Raw genomic sequence first — 12,941 nt, 5'->3', positions numbered from 1 at the left:
ATTTCTTCTCTCATCATTACATAACAACCATGATGGTGTGATGAGAGTGAAAGAAAGGGGAACAGAGGATAGGATGAGAGAAAGCAGGAGAGGAGGAGGGAACAGGCAGAGAACGGTGGCGCGGTGGAGAAAAAGGTCTCTATTCATGCTGGTTCACAACCAAACACACACAGACAGTCATGCACTGTACATACAGATGCTCACAAAGGCATCCATAATACACTTACATGCACAGTGTGTGTTTTGGAATATTTCTGTGAATAGTCGGGAGAAGAGTGTTAAAGTGTTAACAAATCAATGTCAAATGAAACAGAGTCTGGATGAACGATCAAAGTTGTAATAGTCAATTTATTTGCTTGCAAGCAAAGAGAACACAGTCTCACAGATACATCACCGTCATCTGCAAGAGGTGCTCTGATGACACATTCAAATGCATGGACATTTATCCTCAGTCAGCATGCTGTTATCTTGGTTCGCAAACAAGAATAAACAGGAAGAAGGAAACCAGTCAAGGCAGATGTTTTTTTTTGAAGCACAGTGTCCTGTCTTTACGATACCCTGAAGGCGCTTCATGGCCGGTTTACGAATCCCTTTGTTATCAGTTTGTCCCACAATATTTATGGAGACATCAGATGCTTCCTTTGATGTCACTGTGACCTGGTTAAAGAGTTAAGTCACAGTATTGCAGAGACGGAAAAAGCCTGTGAACCATCACACATCATATATGCCTGCAGAGGGTCATGCTCTTCCTGATGCTCATCAGGAAGTACCATAATCTAGACAGACCTCTGTGTGTCGCCGTCTTTGAAGACAAATAATGCACAGGAAAACAGATAACAGATAACAAATAACAGATAAGACACCTGGATGCAAAACTTACGAGAATCATTTAGAAGACACAAGGTTTAGTGCCTGCTCTTCTAAAACTCACATTTCTTAACCCTAAAACAGTAGACTGACATATTTTCCCATCACTTGTGTTAAGAGGGATGCTGCATATTTGAAACATATCCCACCAGGCTGAACAGAGACTCAGCAGAACTGCTATCATTGTGTACATGCACTGAATAGCGAGTAAGGCAAAGAGAGATTTATTTGGTTTTTGGTTTGATTTATTTGGTTATTTGGACGGTTTATTTGAGAAAAGGGACTGTAACAAATAAAAAATGCCAGAATTAACTAAAAGGCGGCTATTCTTCATCTGTAGTCCCTAGCCATGTTGTTACAAATCGCTAGGGAACAAACAACAGCAGGGCATGCTTGAAAGCTTCAAAATATCTTTCTTGAGAACAAAAAAAAGCATTATTTAGGATGGAATGCATCATGAATTTAACAGCAGCTGGTTAAACATTAGAATTTCTTCGCTTTACAACATCAATCTCTGCCCCAGAATAATGATTACTTCAGGCCTTTTCTTCCTCTTGTGTTATTGTCCCTTACACCTCACCGTCAGTTCTTACTGTACGTTTCTCTGCTCACCACTAGATGGAGGTAGAAGACAGAGAAACTTTGCTCCCAGATGATCTACTCGTCACTGTCCTCTATGTGGAACAGACTCTGGATTACTGATATTTTATTGTATTTGCTCATGTCTTTTAAGAACTGGGTCTTCATGTGTTCAGCGTTAGGCAGATTCATTTTTATCTCATTTTATCATTTCAGATTATATTTCAATTAGTTGTGATGAGGTCTGGAACAATGACACAGAACTGCTGCATGACAATTTAAAATCCAATAATGAGGCCTTTTAAAGCCAAGATCCTCGTAATATTCACATTTTTATGATCTTAAACAATTATAGGAGTATGGGATCGCTTTCATGTACTGCACATTTTTTAGGAGCCCCAGGCGGGACCCAGCAGTGTCAGCATGAGGTCGGTGACTTGATATCATTCTGTATAGGCCATCTACTGTACCCAGCAGGGAGGGAGATCTGGGAAGAAACGTGTTATTCCAGATAAAGCAGGCCACATGAGACTCAGACAAAATTCCCCCCTGACTCTTGCAGAAGGATTCAAAATAAACGGTTGAGGTTTTCAACACTGCTGCAGAATCACGAGGTTCAGCTTTAAGGGAAGACCCACAAAGGTTTGGTCCAACAGCACAGTAACGTGTGATTAGAAATACACAGTAATGATGAATGTGGCACAGATGGAACATTACATTGTATTGTAAATAAACAATATTATATTCAATGTATGAGGTTAAGTAATCCCATTTAGCAACCGCCTTTTTTAAAACACGTAAAAGTTTAAAAATTCACAAGAGGGATATTTGCTGATGTATTTCATATCATAGAAAACAACGTTAGAAGTGACTTTTGACTTTGAGACAAGGGAACCGAAAGTGCAAATGCTCACTCATTTGCTGGTTTTAGGACTCATCCCTGCAGCACTCTATAAGCAAAGTGTCTGTCCCCTCATGTCAGCAGGCAGTGGCGCCGCTGATGCAGCTCCTCTTCATAACCACCAACACACCCACGGCTTTCCAATTACTTGACTGAAGATAACTTGCAAGGGCAGCAAGTTTCCATTATTGTCTTTTTTTCCTCTCAGCAAAGCAGACTGGAAATCATGCACTCTAATACCCAGAATGGACGCCAATGAAAGGCCCATCAGGGTGTTTTTTTTCCGCATTTCGCATTCTTGACGAGAGGTTGAATGGCCGGTTGTATTAATGACTGACATCAGGCCAAACAAGTAATTAAGCAAAATCAATGTATCAGTCCTGAAAAAGTTAGATTAATACACAACAAAGAATACACAAAATAACCAAGAAACCACGTTTAGAAGATTCACAAATTCTGTCAGAGAAAAATAGGACTGAGTGGAAGATTAATTGGCCGTCAGTCTGCTGGCTGGTTGCCTGACTGGTTGCTGTGTCCCCAGCAGTGGGATGCTCACACATTTGCACAGTTTCCACCATCCAACAATTTTTGATAAGCCCTCAGACAAAATCAGTTTGAGTTACATATTTTATTTCTTGAATCACCAAAAATATTTCCTAAAAAAAAGAAATACGAGTGATGATACAAGTTCTACAAATAATTTATACAAATCATTAATCTAATCAACCAATAATTAGTTTGGGCCCTGCACTTCAAATCACAAATATTGCACACAGACAATAAAATAATTAAATAAAACACCACCCAATATAAATACATAATTTATGTTTAATTTGTTGTCTCATATTTCTTATATATAAGAGGGTATTGTTTTTCTCAGAATACATCAGCCCCCCCCCCCCCCCCCCCCCCCCCCATTTATTGGATTCGTATGAAAGATGCAGGCGAGGCAACTTCGTCCATCCTCTCTCTATGAAGAGTAAAATACTCTTTTAACTCATAGTGACCTCTGCTGACAAACTCTATTCCCATCATATCTGACAGGGCTGGCCAATCAGCAGGGTCAAGCTGCTACCTTAGTGGACCGACATGTTGCAGGCTGTGCTCTGATGATGTGCTACTTCATTCAAATGAGGCGCTGATTTATGTCTAGCTAGCTACACATATACAGCACCAACCCATATTCTGCTTATACAGGTATTTCACGTAATTATGAATTTGCTACGCTAGTACAGTACCTTGTGTTTCGTATAGGGTTGTCAGTGGGGGACTGGCTGTTTGTGTTGCACTTAGTTTTCTGCTTAATTATTTAATGAACGCCTCTTACCACCCTCCCTATACAATGAATGGCCTGTTCATTAATGATTCAAAGATCCAGTCTACTACTCCAAATTGCAATTTCCATGTCGAATTGGATCCTTGATAAATGTGCAATTTGAGCATGTAATTACAAAGCACAGAAGGGAAACGAAATAACCAGGAATGACATTGACCTCTCCTGTAAATGAATCAAGAGGTGATGTTATGGTGGTTACACATTTTTTTGTTGTTTCACAATAATTGTATTTTCCAAATTCTCCAAATATATGTTGTTCTCTCCTGTCTTTTCTGTCTGTTTGATTCTTTCACCATTCAGCTAAGCGGCTTTGCATGCTAACCACACATTTTTTTTGTGTTGTCGGCAAAACAAACCCGAAAGTGAAAATATATCACTTCCTCTGCACAAGAGGATTTTCCTCATTACAGTGATTCCAGACACTAAGTGTTTAAAACAACAGATGCAAAACCCCTTTTCAGCACAGTGAGCTTTTTATTGGCAGTATTTCTGGTGTGAATGCAGATGCACAGTCTATCAGATGTAGTTCTGTGGCTGCCACTGCAAGATCATTGGCGTTGACTGATTTAAAGACTGCATCATTTCAAATTCACCCCTCCAGCTCATAATGGTAGCTGCCAGAGGATTTACAAATGCAGCAGAAGTAAGAAAATGTGACTGGAATAGACAGTTTGGTCAGAATTCTTCTTTTAGATCCATTTTCTTTCTTTAATGAACAGTTTATGGGAAATAACAACAAAGGCCCCAGCACGGATTGGATTCAGGATATGAACCACTACATTAATCAACTGAGTAAAACGGTGATTCTGTATTATTTCAGTTGAATTCATACAGCTGGATTTAAATGTGTTAAATAATGTTGAACAGTTCCCTCTCTTCATACAGACCCATGTAATCTCTTAAGTGGAAACAAACAGTGAAACGTGACTGCTTAGCATGGACAAAGAGCATAATGGCACCATAATCAGTTTACTGCATTATTCTCACTATTGTCACACATTATTAGTGTGCATGTAAACATGGCCAGTATCAAACGAGACCTTCTATACACTATAGCGAATCCCTGAGTGGTAAAATCTATTGAAACTGCTCGAATTCTGCGTTTGCCGTTCTAGAGTTACTGCCGATAAATCATTCATGCGGTGTGATTCTGAATGCCACCGCAGACTATATTGACATCTTGCCTCGGTTCAGTGAGGAGACTTTAATCTGACGATGGTCACGGTTCAACAAGCAGCCACAACAGAGACGAAAGATCAGAAAAGAGAATAAAGATGCTGACATTGGGATGGAAGAGTGTGTACAATGTACATGCATGCGGTCATACTACTGAGGAAACAGCACACGCGGGGAGAAGAAACATGAATATGGTGATTATTAGAGATAGGGAACAGATGAAAGCAGAGGAGGATGTCCCGTTCTTCTTTTTAGCTTTAATAATGAAACCGGTCATCTACATAATGTCCCTGTCACTTGTGGAAACACACTTTTAACCATCAACCTAATGGTTCCTACTCGCTCTGTCTGGATATATGTACCAAGAAACATGCTGTATAAGGGAATGTAGTTCCATGACATTGTAGGACAGTGTGATCAGGTACAGGACACCATCGGTAATGTGTGATCATACAAAGGGGATGGTCTATTTCTTTCATACACAAGACATTTTTTGCTTTTAGAGGAATGTCTCAACGGCTATTGATTGGAACGCCATGAAATTCTGCACTGACATTCGTGGTCTCCAGAGGACGAATCCTAATGACTTTGGTGATCCAATGACTTTCTCTCTAGCGCCACTGTGAGGTTGACATATGTGGCTTTTAGTGAAAAGTCTTCTTTAATGGCATTCATGTCCACCTGAGGAGTAACTGTTGTTCGTTTTTGGTGATCCCTTAACTTTTCATCTGGCGCCACCATCAAGTCTGAATTTCAATTTGTCCAATGCTTTTCCTACATTAATGACTAAACACTTGAAAAACGACTGTAATTCCCAGCTGCACGCTGTCTTTATTGCTAATTAGAAAGTCCCTAATCATGCTAACACACTGAATTAAGATGGTGAACGTGGTAAAAACCTAACTTGCTAAACATCAGCGTGTTAGCATTGTCTTTGTGAGCATGCTGACCAAAGGACCATTTAATTACAGCCGCACAGAGCAGCATGGCTGTAGACTCTTGTTATAAACTAATGTAAATGATATGAGAACATGTTTTTGTATTTTGATACTTTAGAGCAGCGGTTCCCAAACTTTTTAGGCCACGCACCCCCTTCTACATCCCGTCAGGGTTCACACACCCCCAATCCCACACATCTTAAAAAAAAAGAAGCAACAGAGCCTATTTATAGCTGCATAGAAATCGGACCAATGAGAGAACAGTTTGCTCGCGCGTGGCGTTTGTTTACAATATTTAGTCCGCTGTTAAATGTTGCAGTGTGAACACAAACCGAACAGCAACTGCAACATTGTATCATATTAATTCCTGAATCAGAACAAAGCAAACGAACTGAAGGTGTGAAAACGCCCTGAAACACTGCAACAAAGTTTCAATAACTTTCAGTTACACAAGGCGTCACTTTTAAAGAGCAATACGGATGGTGAGGACACACGCACAGACTCGGAGGCAGATTATCACATTTAATTTACAATGAACCACACATGGAATGAGACTGCAGTTGTTTTGGGCTGTTTTGTAACTCCTCCAATTTCGATATAAACAATGTAAGGGGCTTTTGACTTGCACTGGCATGCTTGGTGTTCAGGTGGCGACGTAAATAAGAGCTTCAGACTGTTAGCCAGAACCTCACTGCACACCACGCACTGTGGCTTTGGGGAATCTGCGTTGGCAATCCAAGTGAAGCCCAGACCCAGATCATTTTCATCATATTTCCTCTTTTTTTTTCCCAGTTTCCTCTTTTTTACCTTGACTCCGCGATAGGCCTATGTGCTCCCGATTTGTCTGTGCAATCCCTTCCTCCGTCTCATCTTCCTCTGACTCCCGTTCGATTTATTCTCCCGGTCTCTCCCCAACGCACCTCTCTGATTCCTCTCTCTCTCTCTCTCTCTCTCTCTCTCTCTCTCTCTCTCTCTCTCTCCTCTTTTATGACTGATAGCTTCAGATGTCCCACCTGACAGTTTCCCCGATTTTCAGCCAGTTTATCATATTTGCATGAATGTTGCTGAATGAATGAAGTTAGCTGTTAGCTGAGGTTAGCTGCACAAGCTAGGTCAGCTAGTGTACGTAAAACACAGTCTGGCGGCAGGAGCTGAAGTGCATTTATTAATTAAATTGTAAGTTTTTAATTGAAATCTTACAAGGGGAATTTTTATAATTCATGTAACCGAGCGTCTTGGGTTCGTGTATAAGGGCACTTATCATACAGTAGTAACTGGAGTCGGGAGATGAGACATCTTGTATCAGCCCACGGCTACTCTCTTTATTATTGTTTTCTCCTTTGGCCAGAGGCGGGGGTTGCGCCTTCGCTACGGCAACCCTCAAGGGACATATCATCGTCAACACCAGAACGAGAAACACGAGACAGTCTGTTACATTCATGCTTTTACTTTGTGAAAATTACATTTAATATTAATTATTACACCATTACATTTTTCCTCTCGCACACCCCCTATGCAGCTCGCGCACCCCCAGAGGTGCACGCACCACACTTTGGGAATCCCTGCTTTAGAGTAGTCATTGATAGAAAGGCTCCAGCACTGCATAGCTGCCTACATTCTGAATCATTAACCTGTCGCTGTGGCGAGAGTGTAGATGTCTGTGTCTTAGTAACTGCATCAGAAAACGTGTTGACTGAGGAATCCTGGGCTTTCATCTCTTTCTAGCTGATAGCTGACACACACACACACACACACACACACACACACACACACACACACACACACACACACACACACACACACACACACACACACACACACACACACACACACACACACACACACACACACACACTTACTGTGCTGTGCACATGGAATTCCAGAAGGTGAATTAATCATGATGGGAATGGCTGTATATCCACTTGTATCAAAGATTAAGTTGGATATTTTATGTAACATAATAGCCAATTATCTTGAACTGACAAATTGAAATATTCTTACTGCTGCTAATTCAATTTACCAAATGTTTTATTCAGTTGATTAGTATTTGGGTGGTCTGATTTAGTATATTTAAGATAATGCACCAACCCATCAGCCAATGACAGGGGGTACCAATTACTAGGAAATATTTGGTAGAAAAGACTCAACTTTATAATTTGATCATGAGATAGAGAGACTTTTGCAAAAATCTAATTAAGGGTTCATGTTTATGTGATAGATTATCTCCTTCTGCGGAAACAAAAGTGCCATTTTTTGCTTGTTTTTTAATGAGTATGTATTTATTCATTGATTAACAATTCCACATATAGTTTTCAGCGCATAGCCTTCAATTATTTAGTCACTTTGGTTACTAACCGTGTCTTCTCTCCTCCTGTCTATTATTGTCTATCTGTTGATCCTGTTGGCGAGCTGCTGCATGCAACACAACGTATAAATATCTATCCATAAAAATAAACACAAATAATAAATCCTGATAGTGTGCAGACAGAAAAAAAGGATGGCGAGGAGGGGTCGAGCACAATTGGTCAATGGATAGCCTGGTGTCATGTTGTGCCTATGACCTTCCACACACTGACCTGTACATAAATATATTTTAGCAATTGCCCCTGTCCCATATTATCATTGAGATATATATAGATATATATATATATATAGATATATATATATATATGAAGTGTTGGCTCTATATTATAACAATGCAAAGCAAGCCAGGGGGACTCCTGCTGCATCTCTCAGAGCATCCATACATTATTTTATTTTCCCTGCTCCCTACTGTCTTCTAATATCCTGCAATGGTGGCGACAGAGAGCTGCAGAAGTAACTATATCTCCCCCCCCCCCCCCCCCCCGGTCCGTTATCTGGGCGGAGAAACCGGGAGAGAGGGTAGACCATATCCACCACACTGCCTCTCTGCTCTCACCCACAACTTCTCTGAGCAGGAACCGGCTGGTTGATGTCATCGAGAAAGGCATCCTGAAGAGAGGAGGGGATCTATCAGAACAAAACGGAATCATTTACTATTTTTCCTCCACGCGCACACAGTGGGAAACGGGATTATTTGTTGCGTTTCTGCAGCTTTTGGACTCCGCTTCCTGCTTCTTCGCCTTGTTGCTCTACGGGAGCTCTCATTGTGGTTGGAGCGAGGATCCCCTCATTTTGTGTTGCTCTGCGGTTGTTTATCCACACACCAACTTCTGCCTCCTGTTCCACCAAATAGGAAGTCTCATTTCAGTTGTTTCTCGCTTCGGCATAAACGGAATGAATGACAAAAACAAAGGAGGTCGATGTCCATAACTCTCCGAGTCACCTCGCCTTCGCCTCGCCCAAGATACGGAGACTCCATCTCCGGCAGAAGATGGAAAGCGGAGGCGGGACGGAGGGCTCGGACAGCGGGCAGCACGCGGAGCTCCCTGCGATGGTGGCCGCTCATCCTGCGGGCGAGAAGAAGAAGAAGATAAACCGGGCTCCGTCCCCGGCCAGACCGAAGGACGTGCCCGGTTGGTCGCTCACCAAGATCCGCGGAGGGATTGGGACCCCGACGCTGAGCGTAAAACCGGGAGCCATCCACCTGGGGAGCCGCATTTCCAGGCGCAGCCCCGTGGGAAGTCTCGCTGGAAAGGACGCCAGAGCGGAGAAGAGCGGTGGTGGTAAACCTGCGGGCAAATCCTCCTCCTCCTCCGCGTCGTCTAAAACAGCCAAGGCGGCCAAGAGCACCGGTGGGCGGAGGAAGGTGTCGGACGCCAGCATCGGATCCGACGATGCATCGAAGGACTCCGGCTGCGCCACCGGGAAGCTGTCCCCCACTGACAGTAGCTCCGAGCTGTCGGACTGCGCCTCTGAGGAAAACAAGCACTACACGGACGCCGCGAGCAGCGACGCCGAATCAAGGAGCAGCCGCGGCGGCGATAAGCCGCCCAGGGAGAGCGTGTTGGCGGACAGAGCGTGCCAAAAAGCCACCGCCAGGACCACGTGCTCCTCCGCAGAGAGGGACTGCAAGGACCGGCTCTCCCTGGGCGTGGAGACCGGGGAAGGGAGCATATCCCCCGGCGAGGAGCGGTCGGTCACCTCGTATGACAGCAGGGTCCCTGCCAGCACATCCCTGGCTTTCTCAGACCTCACAGAGGAGTTTATGGACGGCATGCACGAGGAGTTTGTCCGGGAAATAGAGGAGCTGAGGTCTGAGAATGATTACCTCAAAGTAAGTCTACATGGTTGATTACCACAAGACACGTTTAATAACAGACAGCATAAATAAACAAACCCTCACTCTCAGATTTAGAAATGTGGTGTTTTATTATAGTCAGTTGGGTTTATTTCCTAAGTTCACTCTGACTTGTTTCCCAGTGTGTAGAAATACATTTGGATCCCATCCAAGGCTACTCACTACAAGGGTGATGATGATGTTATGAATAGAGAGTGTGCCCCCTCAGCAGCACATGAGGACAACATGCATTCCTTTTTTGAGAAATGTTCAAAATCATGTATTCAGAAAATTTGACAGCAGTACCAAAATTCTATTGTTGTGTCAAACTGAAAAAAAACCAAAACAACAACCAGCCCATGACTGCATCATCAAGTACCTGGACTCACTGTGGGATTGCATGTCATCAGACATCTCTCAGCTCCCACAAGTGGCGTCTTGTATTATACGTCCATGGATCCACCGGTCAAGCGGAGCCATCCAGCCCTGACAGTGACTGATGAGAGGAAGGATCAATTATATTAGCATGTCCCCGAGCAGTTACCAGACAGGCCGATAATTGTCAGATTGATTGTGGAGGGTGATTGTTTCCTCCTCATCTTTTCTCATGGAGCTGTGCAACAGTGTTGGAGACTTTAGATTCTTGGTGGACCTTCATCCTAAAGATGGCTCCACACAGCAGAAGGGCTTTTTATTGATCTTTTTTTTCCCCCTTGTAAACACCAGCCGTGATGCCTTCGTCATAACACGGAACACAATGCCCCTGTTATTAATAATTATTATCATTTGCCATCTTTGATAAAGTACATGCATATTTAAAGCAGGTGCAGATCTGCAGCTGTGCGTATTGCCGTCTATGTCGATGGCCATACATTCAGGCAGAGGTGTTACCTGAATATATAGGTCATCATGTAACAGAGTTAGCTTATTGGACCACCCCAAAGCCTCATGGGAGGCCTGGCAGTGAAGTGAGTGTGTGTGTGTGTTGTTGCAGCTGTGAGGAACACCTGTTTAGTAATCAGAAGATGAAAACAACATGCTGCTGTGGTGTCAGGCTGCCCCTCAATCTCTCGCTGATTACATTTTTAATTTTTTTTTCTCGATCTAGCTTCTAATCCACGCTCTCCAGCACGCTCTCTCTGCTTCCACCCATCCCTGTTCTCCGTCAGTGCAGACTTCTAGTCCGTCTTTGACTGCAGCTTCATGCAGGGCTGATGAATGCGCTGTTTGTTGGTGCAGCTCCTGTTTCAATTTGGAGATCAAGACAACTAACAGCTGTTGGAGTCTGTAATTATGAATTCATATTTCAGCGTACACGGCGTTTGTGTCGTATTGCTGTGCGACATGTTAACAGCTGACATAACAACAATAAACAACAACATGTAGTTCTTTCCAAACATGGGCCTTTTCTGAGCTTAATTTTTAGGAATGTCTGTCCTGTGACTACAACTTAAGCTGATAGTTGAGCATCTGTCCAAGCTACATCCAGCAGACAGTTAGCTTAGCTTAGCACAACATCTGGAAACGGGGGGTAACAGCTCTCCTGGTTCTGTCCCAAGTTAACATAATGTGGCCCCAGAAAACACAACGTGTCGTTTTTATCTTTATTTCTGTACACAAACAACCAGCCACCTGTTAACTAGTGAGCTTTAGAGTTTATTGTAAATGGACCGTTAACACAGCAGATGTGCGAGAGCTCTGATTTCTAAGCAGTCTGGCTCACTCAAAGCTGACATCTGATTGGTTGATTCAATCTCCTGACTGGCTGGCTGCTCACATGACAGAAAGCATCTTCCCTGCTCTTCTTTAGCTGTAAAGCAGGTCAGTGGACCAGCTCTCTCTTTCTCAGTCTCTCGCCACATTAACTTGTGATTCCCTCGTTTCGTGTCCTCGCGTTCTCACTCTCTGCTGTTGTGTTTTATCTCCCTCCCCGTCTACATTTATTTCATGCTCTGTTTTTCCCAACCCTGTCCTGTTCTTTCTCTTTCCTTTCCTTCTGTTGTTTCTGTTTTGTTCCTTTTCTTTCTTTCTTCTTTCCTCTCCTCGTCCTCCTTTTCATTCTCCTCTTTCCTTTATTTTCATGCCCTTAATTGCCTTTACCGGTACTTTGCTGATCTTTCTTCGTCATCCTCTAGACTTCTCTGTCTTACTCTTTTCTCTCCCTCCTCCTTCTTTTCATTCTTTTTTTGCCGTTCTTTCTCTTTCCTAATTTCCTGTCCGTAGTTCCTTTTTCATTTCATCTTTGGCCCCTCTCTCCCAGATGTGTAGCACAGTGGTCAGTGTCGTGCAGATTGCTTCCTGCCGCAGTCTATTTTAGCTCGATCACTCACAGGGACTCACACAAGCACACAGTTTGCTGCATGCTGCACCAAACACGTCACGTTACCTAAAATCATTAACATGTTGACGATCCATACTCGTACAAATTGTTTATACTGCAGGTCGTAGCAGCGTCGACACACCCTACCCACTCAATCCCTTTCTTTGCTGTCTTTTTCCACACGCACACGCACGCACGCACACACACACACATCCCCAGTGCTCATTGTTGCTACAGTAGAGGCTCAGCAGAGGCTGACCCACATTATCCACTGAAGTACATTTTGACAGCACTAGTACTACTCCTACTACAGCCGCTTGTACTCCTTTTGCTTACACATCATACACACACACATTACACACTCTTGGAAGCACACTGTTGTGTAACAGCCCGCCTGCTGTCCCTTGAAGCCGAGCGACACAGACTTCTTGGGATGGGGTGCAGAAACGCACACGAAAACAAGAGCTGCACCGTAGATACGAGTCAGCAATTTATGCTCTCAGGCTTAAATGAGTAATTAATCTCTATTATGTCCAAATGAGAGCTAGCTAACATACCGTAAATTAATCACATGTACTGGCTTATTTGTGAGTGGTATTTCATACCTTTTTAAAATTGAAACT

The 12,941-nt window shown here is 43.1% G+C and overlaps 1 protein-coding gene across 1 annotated transcript in view; it reads left to right on the top strand.

Moving 5' to 3' along the window:
- Nucleotides 1-9,059: 9,059 nt before the first annotated feature.
- Nucleotides 9,060-12,941, top strand: part of mtcl2 (microtubule crosslinking factor 2) — a gene marked incomplete at its 5' end in the record, with an annotated part of 88,035 nt that continues 84,153 nt past the window's right edge. The window contains one exon of the mRNA XM_079274006.1: nt 9,060-9,995. Coding sequence (XP_079130132.1) covers nt 9,060-9,995 — 936 coding nt within the window. The remainder of the gene's footprint in view (nt 9,996-12,941) is intronic.

Source organism: Melanostigma gelatinosum (genome assembly GCF_949748355.1).
Source record: "Melanostigma gelatinosum genome assembly, chromosome: 8".
Lineage (NCBI taxonomy): Eukaryota > Metazoa > Chordata > Actinopteri > Perciformes > Zoarcidae > Melanostigma > Melanostigma gelatinosum.
Note: the sequence above shows the minus strand (reverse complement) of the source record. Positions and strands in the feature narration are given on the sequence as shown.